This window comes from Haplochromis burtoni, unplaced genomic scaffold (assembly GCF_018398535.1).
Source record: "Haplochromis burtoni strain Fernald_Lab_line unplaced genomic scaffold, NCSU_Asbu1 Contig_720, whole genome shotgun sequence".
Lineage (NCBI taxonomy): Eukaryota > Metazoa > Chordata > Actinopteri > Cichliformes > Cichlidae > Haplochromis > Haplochromis burtoni.
Genome location: NW_024583081.1, coordinates 156576 through 175418, shown reverse-complemented (window position 1 = coordinate 175418; position 18843 = coordinate 156576). Strand labels below are relative to the sequence as shown.

At 37.8% G+C, this 18843-nt stretch overlaps 3 protein-coding genes and 1 long non-coding RNA gene across 8 annotated transcripts in view; 3 read left to right on the top strand and 1 right to left on the bottom strand.

Annotated features, from left to right (window-relative positions):
- The window catches only part of LOC102305577, a 6483-nt gene extending 4549 nt beyond the window's left edge, over positions 1–1934 (top strand). For all 3 annotated transcript variants that reach the window (XM_042215443.1, XM_042215445.1, XM_042215444.1), the window contains 6 exons: positions 484–627; positions 746–798; positions 880–948; positions 1251–1310; positions 1423–1536; positions 1635–1934. In XM_042215443.1, coding sequence (XP_042071377.1) covers positions 484–627; positions 746–798; positions 880–948; positions 1251–1310; positions 1423–1536; positions 1635–1648 — 454 coding nt within the window. In that variant the 3' untranslated portion in view covers positions 1649–1934. The remainder of the gene's footprint in view (positions 1–483; positions 628–745; positions 799–879; positions 949–1250; positions 1311–1422; positions 1537–1634) is intronic.
- A 2826-nt stretch (positions 1935–4760) lies between these two features.
- Positions 4761–9440, bottom strand: LOC121812660 (Fc receptor-like protein 5). Of its 3 annotated transcripts, XM_042215448.1 has the most exons (6): positions 9326–9440; positions 8830–9096; positions 8448–8693; positions 8045–8200; positions 5735–5837; positions 4761–5376 (listed from the first exon to the last, which is right to left on the bottom strand). In XM_042215448.1, the coding sequence occupies exons 1-5, from the start codon at positions 9354–9356 to the stop codon at positions 5776–5778; spliced, it is 762 nt and encodes a 253-aa protein (XP_042071382.1). In that variant the 5' UTR covers positions 9357–9440; the 3' UTR covers positions 4761–5376; positions 5735–5775. The 3 variants fall into 3 exon arrangements, with proteins under 3 accessions (XP_042071382.1, XP_042071381.1, XP_042071383.1); XM_042215447.1 differs by having other exon boundaries at positions 4761–5837; XM_042215449.1 differs by having other exon boundaries at positions 4761–5834.
- A 3559-nt stretch (positions 9441–12999) lies between these two features.
- LOC121812657 (Fc receptor-like protein 5) lies at positions 13000–15199 on the top strand. Its single transcript, XM_042215440.1, has 5 exons — positions 13000–13114; positions 13344–13610; positions 13747–13992; positions 14239–14399; positions 15050–15199. Exons 1-5 carry the CDS (start codon positions 13084–13086, stop codon positions 15197–15199), a joined length of 855 nt encoding a protein of 284 aa, XP_042071374.1. The 5' UTR covers positions 13000–13083.
- A 461-nt stretch (positions 15200–15660) lies between these two features.
- Positions 15661–18774, top strand: LOC121812656. Its single transcript, XR_006053227.1, has 2 exons — positions 15661–15778; positions 15883–18774. It is a non-coding gene; the product is annotated as an uncharacterized LOC121812656 (long non-coding RNA).
- The last annotated feature ends 69 nt before the right edge of the window (positions 18775–18843 follow it).

Sequence of the window (18843 nt, the reverse complement as noted above, 5' to 3'; positions counted from 1 at the left end):
TTGAGTCATTGCAACATTCAATTTAAAAAAAATGAAAAGATATGGTTTCTTGAAATTTGACCTTTGACCTTGAGTGCTGAAATTGAAGGTCAAGGTCATAGTGTTGTGAAGTTTGAAGAAAATAAATTAACATTACATTACAAAATTGTGGCTAATATAAAGTTTGTTTGTTTGTTTTTACAGATTTTCAAATTTAGTGTGACCTTGACCCAGTTTTGACCCAAATTAAATCAGCTGTTTTTGGTATCTACCATCACACAAAATTGGAAAATTATATCTTCAAAACTGTGGATGCTAGAATTCTAACAAACAGACAAACAAACTGAAACAATAAAATACTCCCTTCATTTGAGGCAGAATAAATATAGTACTACCTTATATTGTTGTTTTTTGGGTTATTGGTGTTTAGGCTTTATCTTTGTCTTTTTATTTCTATATCTGATACTTTTTAGCATCAATCTCTCCTTTGTGTGTGTTTTTAAGGGTTTTAAAGCTTTTGTTCAGTGGACCGCACAATGTCGTAAAACACAATGAATCACATGGAGAATTTATCCTGACTTGGACGCCATCTGAGAATCAAGATGGAGAAGATCATCCCGTCTGCTTCTTAGTCCAGGCACAGAAAGGGTCAGTGTGGGATTTGGATCCATTAATAATAATAAGTGAAAAGCACATCATACAGTAAATACACGAGGACTGGAATATTTTAAATTGATGTTTTTGTACTATTTCAATTGTTCATCAGTCCAGCCAAATATCAGTCTGAGCTACGATGTGTGATTGTGAGCTATCGCACAGGTGAGCACACTCACATTATGTTTTTCCCTTCATTGCTTTTCACGATCAATTATTTTTACATGTTTATTATCATGTTTTCAGAACCAGTCATCACAACATCTATGCCAACAACCGTTCTGCCTTCAACTACTCCAGCGAGCACGACTACTGGTGCGTCAAACACAGAGAGCATTAATATTGTGTTAAAGTCCTGCATCACTGACGTCTGGTTATTGTAACCTGTTATTACCATTAGTGGCGTTCAGTTATCAAATGCATTTTTTTGTGTAATTCTACTAGGAGTGATCAAAACAAAGATGTTTGTTGTGCCCAACAAGACAGAGCCATTCAGCCATCACTAGTTGTAGCTGCAAAATAATGCATGTTTTTCTCCTTGGTGGTGGTGGTGCAGGACTGGAACGAATCTGAATGTGGCCATTTTCCCACCATGTCAATATGTTTGTCTTTAACAGTAACCGAAACAGAAACACTGAGCATATCAACTATGGTGGCAGATGAGCCCAAAGCATCAGGTAACTATGAATACTTTTAATGGATTGAAAATGTGCAGCCAGGGTATAAAATGAATGAATACAATGTACTTGATTACTTCAGCTATTCTCCTTCTGCCATGCATACATGCAGGTGATGACAGCAGTCGTGCTGGCAAAATTGCTGGCGCTGTGTGTGGGGCTGTAGGTGTTGCAGCGACCGTTGGCATTGTGGTCTGGGTGGTGAGAGGAAGTCCACACGCGTTCTGTGAGTCAAAAGTTCTCCTGTTTCTTAACTTTTATTTTGGCTTAAAAACAACAGTGTAAAGTCAGTCGTTCAACAGTATTTTTTCTTTATTTTTACAGATAAAGTAGTCTAATGGAAGAAGAAAGAGATTAAGGAAAAACAAAACTCGCTATAAAATCTAGAGAACTTGGGAAAAGGATATCACAAACGTTGTTACTGCACATTTTTTTTCTGAGTAAATAAGTCACATTTCTATAGATGTATATACTATATAACATAGATGCATATTGTTTACTGATGAAGAATCGCACCATCATGTCAATCTCCAGTGTACTGATATTAGTCTTTGGCTCTATCTGGTGGTGGAATGATGGCATGACATACATGTACAGAGTTGTAAATAAAAGCTACAGAGAGCAGCTTTTAGATGTGTGTATTTCATCCTTTAACATCTTACAGACTTAAATGTAAACATACAAATGAGGCAGGTTTAATATGTACAGAGAAAATGGTTGGAAGTAAGGCACTGAGGTTTGAAGCCTGAAAAGAAAAAAGAAAAGTTCTTATAATGCACCTTTCTGCTACAACTGAGCACTAAAAGCACTTTAGTTCTGTTGCTTTATTGTTTATGTTTTGTGATCTGGATGGTGAAGGAAAGTCAGGGCTGTTAGGGCTGACAAACACATTAAGCTCTTTTAACCCTGTGAGGTGGAAATTAGTGCCGGTGATAACAATAAACCTAATATGACCAGAATCTCATCATTTAGACAAACACAAAACAGCCATTATCTTTCTTTTAAAATGTAAATAGTTTTTGAATGTTTGTCACTTTAGATTTTTTTTGAGTGCATACAAACTATAGGGGTTTGCTCATCTGCCTTCACATGCATACAAACTACAGTGACATCTCATTCTTTAGTCATAGGGCTTAAACTCTTCTGGGAAGGCTTTCCACAAAGTTTAGCAATGTAAGAGTTTTTGATCATTATTCCAGAAGAGGATTTGTGAGATAAAAAATAGATGTTTGATAAGAAGGCCTGGTTCACTTAATTCTAATTCATCCCAAAGGTGTTTTCTAAGAGGCTGATGTCAGGACTCATCCATGTATTTATGGACCTTGGTTTGTGCTCTGGTGCACAGTCATGTTGGAACAGGAAGGGGCCATAGCCAAACTGTTCTGACAAGGTTGGAAACTTAAAATGGAAACAGCTCTAGAATCCATTGGCAGTGTGCTTTTTGCCACTGCATCCAGTTACGTTCCAATACATCTCTAGATAGATAGATAGATAGACTTTGCTTATAGGTGGTAACCCAAACCCCATTGTGCCAGTGTGTGTGTGTGTGTGTTTGTGTGTGTATTTTATTCATTTCTATGTTTAACATTAAATGTCTGTACTATTAAACCATTTGGATTGCTTGTATTAAGAGAAAACCAGCAGATGGTGCTAATTCTATTGGTTACCTCTGGCCAAGCTGTAATTCACATTCTTTGCTGGAGCAAGTTTGACATTTGATTTGTTCTGAGAATGAGTGCAATTTAGCGAGTCTTTTATAAGAATATGAGAATGTAGATTAAAAGTGTATCACACAACAGAAACCTAAGAGTGTTTCGTATTAGCGTTTTTGCAAATCTGGCCAAATTTTTCCACAGGAAGTGGTTTCAGTCAGACAGACTTGGTCATGGTTTACATTTGTATTCGGCACAATGCAGCTGTGATTGTGTTGACCAAGACATATTGTTATATAAAATAACAAAAAAAAAGAACTAAATTACCTCTATTTTTCTGTCTTTACTTCATTCATCGTCAATGCCTCCTCTTTCCCTTCTTATGTACAAAATGTTGGAGAATATTTAAATAATTTGTAATGTGAAGACTTTGTAAAGATTCACTATGATTTACACAGCAGTGCACTCCATGATAGTGACATCAGTACTTGTTCAGGGTCAGAAACCTCTGGTTCAGTGTTTGAGATAGGTCCTATTGTTCCCACAACCGAACACAACAGAGAGCAGCTTTACTCAGAAACCAGACCACAGGATTTTCCAGCCACACAGCAGAAAACTAAATATAGATCAAACAAGTTTACCTGTCAAAACAAGCTTTTATACTCGTTTGCATTTTTTTGTTTTTTTGTTCCATTTTTTAAATCGTTTTTGCCATTTCAAACTGCACATGCTTTCAGTATAACTGCTGAGCTGTTTGTGTTGTGGGTTTTTAAACTGGCACAGTGTCCTGTGTCTTCTCAGAAATTACACTCCCCTAGATTGAAAACACTCAATTTAACCACAGCTGACCCATATTGGCTGAAAGAGCTGATGGAGCAATAATCATTGCATTTCTCTGTTTGCAATTTCAAGAAATATTATTAATTTTGAGTAAAGTTTTGAGCCCATGCTGAACGGAGATGAAAGTGTGGACAAAAACAACAAGAGACAGCCGTACAAAAGCTGATGAAAATAAAACCACAAACACTTCGCCGAGCACTGAAGGCCCCTACACTTCCTTTTCACACACAGCGATTATGCATTTCACATCCTCTGTAATCTAACAGTTTGATATTTTTCAACAAACGTTCTTGCTCTTATGAAAACAGAGGAAAATTGTCACAAAAGGTCAAAAGCGTCACACGTCAAAAATAGCAGATAGCAGCCATGTCTGGGACTTTTACTATGGGCTCCATGTCAACAGAAATGTCACAGCATGCTTTACACCTCACTGCTTATTACTGATTTATGACTGAGTGGAAACTTGACTAAAGCCACCTGTGGCCAATAAAAGAACTGGCCAGTTTTGCTCTTATGTGTCTCTTCATATTTCTGCTCTCCCACTGTCCCCTCCCACACCACAACAGGAAGGAACTGAGCAAAGTGAACAGCCTTTGTTGAGCAACAAAACACAGAACCTGGGAAAGCTTACTAACATTTATTCATTCCTAAGATTTCTGTGATTTTAAGAAAAGTCACTCGGCAGGGTTGATAATGTGATCGGAGAAACTGGTCATGAAAACCTTAATAGTGAGAAAAAACAAAAGTACCACTCCGGCGAACCAACAACACAAGAATGAATCAGAGGCATCTCTTCATGTCCAGACATGAAGTATTTATTTTTAAAATATATTTATTCTTGCTATGAAATTAAGAATTCAACTAAAACAATTTTTTTAAAAATCGGTTAAATTTGTACAAAAAGTATCATAATAGGTTAAACTATTTGACAAGTAACCTAACATATCAAATAATTAATTCAAACCTTACCAAATGTTTTAAAATAAACCAAAAACAAAAAATTTGATTAAAAAAAATCTCATTACAGGAATAAAAACTAAGACACATCTTTGTCTCCTCTAAACACACAAATGCTCTTTCTGTTTTTAAACTCCTAACATTCAACAGGTCTCTGGTGACCCATCTAGGGTTATTAACCCACGGTTTGTTTTAGCTAGATGCTAAAAAAGTAAATTAAGTATGCATCGTTTTGCACTCTGGTTATTCAATTTTGGTTTTCCAAATAGATAAAAATTCCATTCAAATGAGTGGATGTTAACTGAATTCAAACCTTTCTCTCTGAGCCTAACTCATCAATAGTCCCCAATGACCGGGTGTCATACATCGAAGCAGGTGAACCATCGCCTCAACCTGTCGTGGTGTTGGCGTCACATACAAATGATGTCATGGGTCTTTTGTCCACATTGCTATGATGACCTCACGCACATTAAGTGGTCCTTTTAATGGAAAATGATTAAAGTCGATTAGAGCCACATCAGGTCGACCTGAGATACTGTTGAAAGGGCTATAAGTGGTAAGATATGAAGAAAGATTGCGCAGCAGGCACTCGCAGTGGCATCAGGACAGGAAAAACCCTTTGAGATAAAAACCAAGGTTTATACTCGAGTGTTAGTGAACATGAAGTCGTATTAAAACATTATCCTGATATTCAGATAGTAACTACTGTTTTCCTGATAAACAAAGTAAACAACATGGTGATGGGCTTGCACACACACAATAACAATGCAAAACATGAAATACTGTGGCAGAATACAGCAAGACAATAACATTAGTTATTAGAAGACTCAGTTTGTAGAAGTGTTACAAACAGACCACTTGCACAGGCCTCAGCTCTTTTTTTTTTTTTTTTAATGACACTACGGTCCCCGTTGGCCCTGCACAGATAAATGCTGGCAAATGTCAACTGAAAGCTGGTGAAAAATGAATACCCACGTTCAGGACACCTCGTGGTACATGTTCATCAGCTTGTTTGGTTAAACAACCATTTCCATGATGACATGATCCGTGCTCATTCTCTTTGCAGCATTCTGAGCTGCTGTGAAGAAAAAACAAACAGAACAGCAACATGAATTCTTGCAGCTTTTGTCTTAACAGTCGTCAGCAAACAGCAGTAAAAGGTTTTTAATCAGATCAAGAGTGCCTCATTTTTCTAGAAGTAACTTGTTTGTCAAAGGTCACCTGCAATACCACATTGTAACTTTGGAATTTACCTGCAAACCTCAATAACCTCAGCAGCTGGTGTCAAAACACAGTTCACCAGAAAAAACATGGCTGCTTTATAATAACGTGGCACCTACAGAACAGACTTTTTTCTACCAATAACATCTATTGCTCATGAGCACAGTATAAAAAAATGGACATGACCACCGTGAGATCAACCAATGATTTATAAAGTCTCATTATGAAAGCTCAAATTCACACTTTTGTAGCACCATTTGAAACCAGATTATTAGTTCTTATAACCAAGAATTATGTTGTGGAGGCCGTCCACCTTCAGTTAATACTGTAAAATGATAAAGCCAGACAGGAAATAAAATTTAAAAATTTAAAAATTTAAAAATTTAAAGTTAAAGCCCTCTGGCAACCATTAAAACATGTGTAATGTGAAAACGAACATACAAATGTTATATTTGACATAAGAAAACGAACATATCTACTTTCCTTTATCTTATTTCCAACCTCACAACACAACCAACAACCCAACAACACACATATATAGTCAATATATCGTAGAGTGAACTACAAATACAGCATTAGGTTAGCAGATTTTAAGGAGTATTATCCATTGCCATCATATCAACAAAAGGAGGATGACATTACACAGTTAGGCATGGATGATTTGATTATTTGATGTAAGCGCTGAAACCAAACAGTTTCCAAAAGCCTCCCTTTTATGAATTCTAAAATTGTGCATTAACGTAAACGGACTGGTTCTTATATAATGCTTTTCTAGTCTAATTGAGCACTCAAAGTGCTTTATACAACTAATTCATTCACCCAATCACTTTTTCCAAGCTGTTAGCCTATCTAGCATTCATACACAGTCACACTCGATGGATGCATCGGAGAGCAACAACATGGGGTTAGCATCTTGCTCAAGGATATTTGGCATGCAGACTTGGGGGAAGCCAAGAATCGAACAACGAACCTTCCAATCAGTAGATGACCAGCTCTACCGCTACAGCCCCTTTTATGAAGACTTTTATGAATTGAATTTGAATTAGTGGCCAAATTATACGTACAGTACAGTGAAAAAAAAAGGATTTGCATTCCATTTTCAATGTTTTTCTTTCTTTTACTGATATTTGTCACACTTAAATGTTTCAAGCTAATAAGTTACTTGAAGTAAGGGCGAAATCAAAAATTTGGCAGTGAGCCTGTGACATTGCTGTGGAGAAATTTTGTGTGCATATATATATATATATATATATAAAAGCTTAATCTGATGGCTGGGCCTTCTGGTAGAGAGGAGAATTCATGGTTCCATCAATTATGGTAAGATGTCCGGGTCTTGGAGCAGCAAAGTTGTCCCAGACTATCACACTACCACCACCTTGTTTGACTGATGGCATGATGATCTTCTTATGCTGAGAAAAGGTGAGATGAGAAAACCTTCCAAAAACTTTTGTCTTGTGAGTCGAGACATTATTTTGCCAAAAGTTTTGGGGATCATCGAGATGTTTTTGACACTGTGAGATGAGCCTTTCTTTTTGGTCAGCAGTGATTTACTTAGAACTCTCCCATGAATACAATTTGTATCCATTCTCTTATTGTTGAATCATGAATTCTGACTTTTACTGAACCAAGTGAAGGCTGCAGTTCTTTAGATGGTGTTTTGTGACCTCGCTTGCGGTGTTCCTGTAGATTGTGGCATGATCTGTTGCTTTTTGTAATCTTTAGGCTGATTCACTTTGTCACAAAGGTTCTGTTTAAGGAAATTCTTAAAATGAACAGGTTTGGATACATTGGACTATTATTTTCTTAATGATTTGATGCATGTCACTGTGCCAAATATGCAAAAAAAAAAATGAAGACAACAAAATAATCAACAATAGATGACATATCTATTTTATGTAACATTCTATTTTCAGACAACAGTTTTGATTAACAGAAATTGTCACTGACAACAAACAAAAGCCTCCAGAAAATAGTTTACTAGCTGATAGCACACGTTGTTGTTGTTGTTGTTATAACCCAATCTGATAAGAAATACCTCTTACACACTTGCAGGGTTTACTTTACCTCTCCTCCTGTCTCGGTATATAAGCCCCAGTAGAACAGTGGACACCAGGTAAGGCGTTCCCACCAACAGGTGAAATACTAGTCTTAAGACAGAAAAAGAGCAGGGAGCGGCCGGTTCAGCTGCAGATGTAGATGAAGGAAACTCCTGAGATGAAGCTGTAAAGAGATGAACATGGAAAATTATACATTTAAATGCTTTATTAAATACATGTTTTCTTTAATTGTGTCTTTTTAGGGGTAGAATGTTTTTCTCTCCTCATCATTTGCAGATGTACAAAACAAAGACAAATATGCAAATTTTGGAGTTTATAGCAGCCATTTTTTAAAATTTCTTTTTTCTTAAAATGCTTAAAAATTTTAAATTGCTCAACATTGTGTGTGTGATGGGATTTTTGTTGCTCACCATCAACTGCCAGCCAGCTGCCTAGTGATTCTTCACCTCCTGAAATGCTGCATTTATAGAGTCCTTCATCAGATTTAGAAACCCTTTTAATGGTGATTTCTCCTGTGGAGTTCCTTTTGATGCAGTGGCCATCTTTATAGAAATCAAAAAACTGGTTGAAGGACTTTGTCTCAGGTGTACAATGCAGTGTTACAGTGGCTCCCTCAGACACGGGAAGGGCAGGACTCTCCAGAATCACAGGCTGATCTTTGGAAAATGCAGAAAATCAAGATTTGTCATTTTTATAGGTTTTCTTTGCTTCATTTCTAAATGATCAGACTTAATAAGTGTGACTTTAAGTTTAAATGTTGCATAGCAGAACTTAACGTAGTGTTATTCATACCAGTAATGGTAATGTTGACCACATTGCTCTGCTCCCCACTGACAGACTCACACCAGTACACGCCGCTGTCTGGTGGGTAGGTTTGTCCGATGATGCAAGTCGAACCCGAGGAGGCATAGCCCCAGCCAGAGGAGCAGGGTCTGGTCCCCCCTGCGAGCGTTTTCCTCTTCACTTTCCAACCAGTGTTGTTCAACTGTTCGCCACAGCTCAAAGAGATGTTGTCATACCTGAAGAACTGAGACCTGTCAGGGTTGACCTGAAGACAGGCTGTAGGGAAGGAAGAGAGAGAGAAAGAGACAAGAAAAGGGTGAAAATTAAAAAAACAAACAAAAAAACAACAACCAAAAAAAAAACAGAACGAAAATAATTTATTAAGGACCGAATAAAAGCAGTGTTTAAGAAATTAAAGTGTAAGCAGGGATAATGATGGATTATAAGAAAAAAAAAATGTACAAAATTGTTCAAAATATCCTTAAATGTTGAATTTTGTACTCACTCAGCATCAGGCAGAATGGTGTTAACTGCATCCTGTGTCAACACCAACTAACAGAAAAACAGACGCTGATCTCTCACTTCCTGAAGATTTTGGTAGGCGTGGTTGTTTTGTTTGATGGCAGTTATCATGGCATGCGATTGATTTGATTAATGCAACTGACCTGCTTACTAAATGCATCGATTTTATTTCGGGGAAAGTACACCAAACTATAAAACAACCCAAGAAGTTGCCTATGCAAGTAATGCAATCATATATCAACAGTATTATCTGTTTTAATGCATATAAATGCTGGTTTGATATCCATTACTTGTTTTTGATCTCCCTTACACCAATTTATCTTTTTTACAAGATGCGAGCAGCCACCTTAACCCTTAAATGTGTAAGTGGGTCAAAAATGATGCTCCGATAGGTATCATAAGTTTCCTAGAAACAAAGGTCGTAAAGTTGTAAAGTAAAGTAAACAGTATGTGTGTAGCGATTGTAGCTCGAAACAGGTAGTTTGTCACAATTTAAAACAGAGAGCAGAAAAGGCAAGAAAACAGCAATGTTTGACTAACTTACTTAAGAATGTAGAGTCCAGTCACTCGTGGATCTAAGAGTTAATATCAGCTGCTGATTTGTGGTGGGCTGGGTGTTAGTGATGGGATTTCTGGCTCTTTTTAGAGAACCAGCTCTTTCGGCTCGCTCACAGCTCGGCTCTTCAGGTTGTTTTGTTGCTTTAATTAATTTATTATTAACAACAATAAAATTATGCACAAAAGGAATTACTATGTAAAAAAAGTGTGGTTTTATATATGTTTGTATACTAAATACAGGGAGTGCAGAATTATTAGGCAAATGAGTATTTTGTCCACATCATCCTCTTCATGCATGTTGTCTTACTCCAAGCTGTATAGGCTCGAAAGCCTACTACCAATTAAGCATATTAGGTGATGTGCATCTCTGTAATGAGAAGGGGTGTGGTCTAATGACATCAACACCCTATATCAGGTGTGCATAATTATTAGGCAACGTCCTTTCCTTTGGCAAAATGGGTCAAAAGAAGGACTTGACAGGCTCAGAAAAGTCAAAAATAGTGAGATATCTTGCAGAGGGATGCAGCAGTCTCAAAATTGCAAAGCTTCTGAAGCGTGATCATCGAACAATCAAGCGTTTCATTCAAAATAGTCAACAGGGTCGCAAGAAGCGTGTGGAAAAACCAAGGCGCAAAATAACTGCCCATGAACTGAGAAAAGTCAAGCGTGCAGCTGCCAAGATGCCACTTGCCACCAGTTTGGCCATATTTCAGAGCTGCAACATCACTGGAGTGCCCAAAAGCACAAGGTGTGCAATACTCAGAGACATGGCCAAGGTAAGAAAGGCTGAAAGACGACCACCACTGAACAAGACACAAGCTGAAACGTCAAGACTGGGCCAAGAAATATCTCAAGACTGGTTTTTCTAAGGTTTTATGGACTGATGAAATGAGAGTGAGTCTTGATGGGCCAGATGGATGGGCCCGTGGCTGGATTGGTAAAGGGCAGAGAGCTCCAGTCCGACTCAGACGCCAGCAAGGTGGAGGTGGAGTACTGGTTTGGGCTGGTATCATCAAAGATGAGCTTGTGGGGCACGCACGCACGCACGCACGCACGCACACACACACACACACACACACACACACACACACATACATAGCTCACTCTCTTCTTTTTTTTTTTAATTGTTATTGAATTATTGTATATATCATTATGTATTCATCCTGCTCATACATTAACCTTTTTGTTCTTTAATTAAAAATATTTCCAGGTTGTTGCATAAAATGTGCAGAAGGGTATCTTTGTATTTCTGTAATTGAAACGTTACATTTGCTAAACTTGGACAGTGAGCTCGGTTTCAGTGGCTCATGTAAAAATGTTTGTCATCTATCATCTGTAATCCCAAATGATATCATTTTTGTTTGGTGATGTTTTTGCACAAGGGCATGCATTCATTTAAGTTATTATTAAAATGTAACTTTCCACCAACTTCACCCAGCTGTGAAAGTAGTTTACAAATCTCTCAGCACAATGTCCCAACAAAGTCCTGCATTCTAATATGATTTTCTCAAATATGTTTATAACTCGTATGATGTAGTGGTTGTATGTATGTGTGTGTGTGTGTGTGTGTGTGTGTGTGTGTGTGTGTGCGTGCGTGCGTGCGTGCGTGCCCCACAAGCTCATCTTTGATGATACCAGCCCAAACCAGTACTCCACCTCCACCTTGCTGGCGTCTGAGTCGGACTGGAGCTCTCTGCCCTTTACCAATCCAGCCACGGGCCCATCCATCTGGCCCATCAAGACTCACTCTCATTTCATCAGTCCATAAAACCTTAGAAAAACCAGTCTTGAGATATTTCTTGGCCCAGTCTTGACGTTTCAGCTTGTGTGTCTTGTTCAGTGGTGGTCGTCTTTCAGCCTTTCTTACCTTGGCCATGTCTCTGAGTATTGCACACCTTGTGCTTTTGGGCACTCCAGTGATGTTGCAGCTCTGAAATATGGCCAAACTGGTGGCAAGTGGCATCTTGGCAGCTGCACGCTTGACTTTTCTCAGTTCATGGGCAGTTATTTTGCGCCTTGGTTTTTCCACACGCTTCTTGCGACCCTGTTGACTATTTTGAATGAAACGCTTGATTGTTCGATGATCACGCTTCAGAAGCTTTGCAATTTTGAGACTGCTGCATCCCTCTGCAAGATATCTCACTATTTTTGACTTTTCTGAGCCTGTCAAGTCCTTCTTTTGACCCATTTTGCCAAAGGAAAGGACGTTGCCTAATAATTATGCACACCTGATATAGGGTGTTGATGTCATTAGACCACACCCCTTCTCATTACAGAGATGCACATCACCTAATATGCTTAATTGGTAGTAGGCTTTCGAGCCTATACAGCTTGGAGTAAGACAACATGCATGAAGAGGATGATGTGGACAAAATACTCATTTGCCTAATAATTCTGCACTCCCTGTATTTATATATAAACATATATAAATAAAACCACTTTTTTTACATTAGTAATTCCTTTTGTGCATAATTTTATATTGTTGTTAATAATAAACTAATTAAAGCAACAAAACAACCTGAAGAGCTGGTTGGGAGCCGAAAGAGCCGGTTCTCTAAAAAGAGCCGGGATCCCATCACTAACCAATCAGCCCTCAAACACAAGTGCTCATAATTATCTTAGATCCACGAGTGACTGGACTCTACATTCTTAAGTAAGTTAGTCAAACATTGCTGTTTTCTTGCCTTATCTGCTCTCTGTTTTAAATTGTGACAAACTACCTGTTTCGAGCTACAATCGCTACACACATACTGTTTACTTTACTTTACAACTTTACGACCTTTGTTTCTAGGAAACTTATGATACCTATCGGAGCATCATTTTTGACCCACTTACACATTTAAGGGTTAAGGTGGCTGCTCGCATCTTGTAAAAAAGATAAATTGGTGTAAGGGAGATCAAAAACAAGTAATGGATATCAAACCAGCATTTATATGCATTAAAACAGATAATACTGTTGATATATGATTGCATTACTTGCATAGGCAACTTCTTGGGTTGTTTTATAGTTTGGTGTACTTTCCCCGAAATAAAATCGATGCATTTAGTAAGCAGGTCAGTTGCATTAATCAAATCAATCGCATGCCATGATAACTGCCATCAAACAAAACAACCACGCCTACCAAAATCTTCAGGAAGTGAGAGATCAGCGTCTGTTTTTCTGTTAGTTGGTGTTGACACAGGATGCAGTTAACACCATTCTGCCTGATGCTGAGTGAGTACAAAATTCAACATTTAAGGATATTTTGAACAATTTTGTACATTTTTTTTTTCTTATAATCCATCATTATCCCTGCTTACACTTTAATTTCTTAAACACTGCTTTTATTCGGTCCTTAATAAATTATTTTCGTTCTGTTTTTTTTTTGGTTGTTGTTTTTTTGTTTGTTTTTTTAATTTTCACCCTTTTCTTGTCTCTTTCTCTCTCTCTTCCTTCCCTACAGCCTGTCTTCAGGTCAACCCTGACAGGTCTCAGTTCTTCAGGTATGACAACATCTCTTTGAGCTGTGGCGAACAGTTGAACAACACTGGTTGGAAAGTGAAGAGGAAAACGCTCGCAGGGGGGACCAGACCCTGCTCCTCTGGCTGGGGCTATGCCTCCTCGGGTTCGACTTGCATCATCGGACAAACCTACCCACCAGACAGCGGCGTGTACTGGTGTGAGTCTGTCAGTGGGGAGCAGAGCAATGTGGTCAACATTACCATTACTGGTATGAATAACACTACGTTAAGTTCTGCTATGCAACATTTAAACTTAAAGTCACACTTATTAAGTCTGATCATTTAGAAATGAAGCAAAGAAAACCTATAAAAATGACAAATCTTGATTTTCTGCATTTTCCAAAGATCAGCCTGTGATTCTGGAGAGTCCTGCCCTTCCCGTGTCTGAGGGAGCCACTGTAACACTGCATTGTACACCTGAGACAAAGTCCTTCAACCAGTTTTTTGATTTCTATAAAGATGGCCACTGCATCAAAAGGAACTCCACAGGAGAAATCACCATTAAAAGGGTTTCTAAATCTGATGAAGGACTCTATAAATGCAGCATTTCAGGAGGTGAAGAATCACTAGTCAGCTGGCTGTCAGTTGATGGTGAGCAACAAAAATCCCATCACACACACAATGTTGAGCAATTTAAAATTTTTAAGCATTTTAAGAAAAAAGAAATTTTAAAAAATGGCTGCTATAAACTCCAAAATTTGCATATTTGTCTTTGTTTTGTACATCTGCAAATGATGAGGAGAGAAAAACATTCTACCCCTAAAAAGACACAATTAAAGAAAACATGTATTTAATAAAGCATTTAAATGTATAATTTCCATGTTCATCTCTTTACAGCTTCATCTCAGGAGTTTCCTTCATCTACATCTGCAGCTGAACCGGCCGCTCCCTGCTCTTTTTCTGTCTTAAGACTAGTATTTCACCTGTTGGTGGGAACGCCTTACCTGGTGTCCACTGTTCTACTGGGGCTTATATACCGAGACAGGAGGAGAGGTAAAGTAAACCCTGCAAGTGTGTAAGAGGTATTTCTTATCAGATTGGGTTATAACAACAACAACAACAACGTGTGCTATCAGCTAGTAAACTATTTTCTGGAGGCTTTTGTTTGTTGTCAGTGACAATTTCTGTTAATCAAAACTGTTGTCTGAAAATAGAATGTTACATAAAATAGATATGTCATCTATTGTTGATTATTTTGTTGTCTTCATTTTTTTTTTTGCATATTTGGCACAGTGACATGCATCAAATCATTAAGAAAATAATAGTCCAATGTATCCAAACCTGTTCATTTTAAGAATTTCCTTAAACAGAACCTTTGTGACAAAGTGAATCAGCCTAAAGATTACAAAAAGCAACAGATCATGCCACAATCTACAGGAACACCGCAAGCGAGGTCACAAAACACCATCTAAAGAACTGCAGCCTTCACTTGGTTCAGTAAAAGTCAGAATTCATGATTCAACAATAAGAGAATGGATACAAATTGTATTCATGGGAGAGTTCTAAGTAAATCACTGCTGACCAAAAAGAAAGGCTCATCTCACAGTGTCAAAAACATCTCGATGATCCCCAAAACTTTTGGCAAAATAATGTCTCGACTCACAAGACAAAAGTTTTTGGAAGGTTTTCTCATCTCACCTTTTCTCAGCATAAGAAGATCATCATGCCATCAGTCAAACAAGGTGGTGGTAGTGTGATAGTCTGGGACAACTTTGCTGCTCCAAGACCCGGACATCTTACCATAATTGATGGAACCATGAATTCTCCTCTCTACCAGAAGGCCCAGCCATCAGATTAAGCTTTTATATATATATATATATATATATATGCACACAAAATTTCTCCACAGCAATGTCACAGGCTCACTGCCAAATGTTTGGAATTCCGCCCTTACTTCAAGTAACTATTAGCTCTGAAAATTTAAGTGTGACAAATATCAGTAAAAGAAAGAAAAACATTGAAAATGGAATGCAAATCCTTTTTTTTTCACTGTACTGTACGTATAATTTGGCCACTAATTCAAATTCAATTCATAAAAGTCTTCATAAAAGGGGCTGTAGCGGTAGAGCTGGTCATCTACTGATTGGAAGGTTCGTTGTTCGATTCTTGGCTTCCCCCAAGTCTGCATGCCAAATATCCTTGAGCAAGATGCTAACCCCATGTTGTTGCTCTCCGATGCATCCATCGAGTGTGACTGTGTATGAATGTAGTATAACACTTGAAAAAGTGATTGGGTGAATGAATTAGTTGTATAAACATGCAGGTGATGACAGCAGTCGTGCTGGCAAAATTGCTGGCGCTGTGTGTGGGGCTGTAGGTGTTGCAGCGACCGTTGGCATTGTGGTCTGGGTGGTGAGAGGAAGTCCACACGGGTTCTGTGAGTCAAAAGTTCTCCTGTTTCTTAACTTTAACTTTTATTTTGGCTTAAAAACAACAGTGTAAAGTCAGTCGTTCAACAGTATTTTTTCTTTATTTTTACAGATAAAGTAGTCTAATGGAAGAAGAAAGAGATTAAGGAAAAAACAAAACTGGCTATAAAATCTAGAGAACTTGGGAAAAGGATATCACAAACGTTGTTACTGCTCATTTTTTTTCTGAGTAAATAAGTCACATTTCTACAGATGTATATACTATATAATATAGATGCATATTGTTTACTGATGAAGAATCGCACCATCATGTCAATCTCCAGTGTACTGATATTAGTCTTTGGCTCTATCTGGTGGTGGAATGATGGCATGACATACATGTACAGAGTTGTAAATAAAAGCTACAGAGAGCAGCTTTTAGATGTGTGTATTTCATCCTTTAACATCTTACAGACTTAAATGTAAACATACAAATGAGGCAGGTTTAATATGTACAGAGAAAATGGTTGGAAGTAAGGCACTGAGGTTTGAAGCCTGAAAAGAAAAAAGAAAAGTTCTTATAATGCACCTTTCTGCTACAACTGAGCACTAAAAGCACTTTAGTTCTGTTGCTTTATTGTTTATGTTTTGTGATCTGGATGGTGAAGGAAAGTCAGGGCTGTTAGGGCTGACAAACACATCTTTTAACTGTGAGGTGGAAATCAGTGCTGGTGATAACAATAAACCTAATATGACCAGAATCTCATCATTTAGACAAACACAAAACAGCCATTATCTTTCTCTTAAAATGTAAATAGTTTTTGAATGTTTGTCACTTTAGATTTTTTTTGAGTGCATACAAACTATAGGGGTTTGCTCATCTGCCTTCACATGCATACAAACTACAGTGACATCTCATTCTTTAGTCATAGGGCTTAAACTCTTCTGGGAAGGCTTTCCACAAAGTTTAGCAATGTAAGAGTTTTTGATCATTATTCCAGAAGAGGATTTGTGAGATAAAAAATAGATGTTTGATAAGAAGGCCTGGTTCACTTAATTCTAATTCATCCCAAAGGTGTTTTCTAAGAGGCTGATGTCAGGACTCATCCATGTATTTATGGACCTTGGTTTGTGCTCTGGTGCACAGTCATGTTGGAACAGGAAGGGGCCATAGCCAAACTGTTCTGACAAGGTTGGAAACTTAAAATGGAAACAGCTCTAGAATCCATTGGCAGTGTGCTTTTTGCCACTGCATCCAGTTACGTTCCAATACATCTCTAGATAGATAGATAGATAGACTTTGCTTATAGGTGGTAACCCAAACCCCATTGTGCCAGTGTGTGTGTGTGTGTGTTTGTGTGTGTATTTTATTCATTTCTATGTTTAACATTAAATGTCTGTACTATTAAACCATTTGGATTGCTTGTATTAAGAGAAAACCAGCAGATGGTGCTAATTCTATTGGTTACCTCTGGCCAAGCTGTAATTCACATTCTTTGCTGGAGCAAGTTTGACATTTGATTTGTTCTGAGAATGAGTGCAATTTAGCGAGTCTTTTATAAGAATATGAGAATGTAGATTAAAAGTGTATCACACAACAGAAACCTAAGAGTGTTTCGTATTAGCGTTTTTGCAAATCTGGCCAAATTTTTCCACAGGAAGTGGTTTCAGTCAGACAGACTTGGTCATGGTTTACATTTGTATTCGGCACAATGCAGCTGTGATTGTGTTGACCAAGACATATTGTTATATAAAATAACAAAAAAAAAGAACTAAATTACCTCTATTTTTCTGTCTTTACTTCATTCATCGTCAATGCCTCCTCTTTCCCTTCTTATGTACAAAATGTTGGAGAATATTTAAATAATTTGTAATGTGAAGACTTTGTAAAGATTCACTATGATTTACACAGCAGTGCACTCCATGATAGTGACATCAGTACTTATTCAGGGTCAGAAACCTCTGGTTCAGTGTTTGAGATAGGTCCTATTGTTCCCATCACAGAACACAACAGAGAGCAGCTTTACTCAGAAACCAGACCACAGGATTTTCCAGCCACACAGCAGAAAACTAAATATAGGTCAAACAAGTTTACCTGTCAAAACAAGCACTTATACTCGTTTCCATTTTTTTTTTTGTTCCATTTTTTAAATCGTTTTTGCCATTTTAAACTGCACATGCTTTCAATATAACTGCTGAGCTGTTTGTGTTGTGGGTTTTTAAACTGGCACAGTGTCCTGTGTCTTCTCAGAAATTACACTCCCCTAGATTGAATACACTCAATTTAACCACAGCTGACCCATATTGGCTGAAAGAGCTGATGGAGCAATAATCATTGCATTTCTCTGTTTGCAATTTAAAGAAATATTATTAATTTTGAGTAAAGTTTTGAGCCCATGCTGAACGGAGATGAAAGTGTGGACAAAAACAACAAGAGACAGCCGTACAAAAGCTGATGACAATAAAACCACAAACACTTCGCCGAGCACTGAAGGCCCCTACACTTCCTTTTCACACACAGCGATTATGCATTTCACATCCTCTGTAATATAACAGTTTGATATTTTTCAACAAACGTTCTTGCTCTTATGAAAACAGAGGAAAATTGTCACAAAAGGTCAAAAGTGTCACACGTCAAAAATAGCAGATAGCAGCCATGTCTGGGACTTTTACTATGGGCTCCATGTCAACAGAAATGTCACAGCATGCTTTACACCTTCACTGCTTATTACTGATTTATGACTGAGTGGAAACTTGACTAAAGCCACCTGTGGCCAATAAAAGAACTGGCCAGTTTTGCTCTTATGTTTCTCTTCATATTTCTGCTCTCCTACTGTCCCCTCCCACACCACAACAGGAAGGAACTGAGCAAAGTGAACAGCCTTTGTTGAGCAACAAAACACAGAACCCGGGAAAGCTTACTAACATTTATTCAGTCCTAAGATTTCTGTCATTTTAAGAAAAGTCACTCGGCAGGGTTGATAATGTGATCGGAGAAACTGGTCATGAAAACCTTAATAGTGAGTCCACAAAAAACAAAAGATTTTTAAAATATATTTATTCTTGCTATGAAATTAAGAATTCAACTAAAACA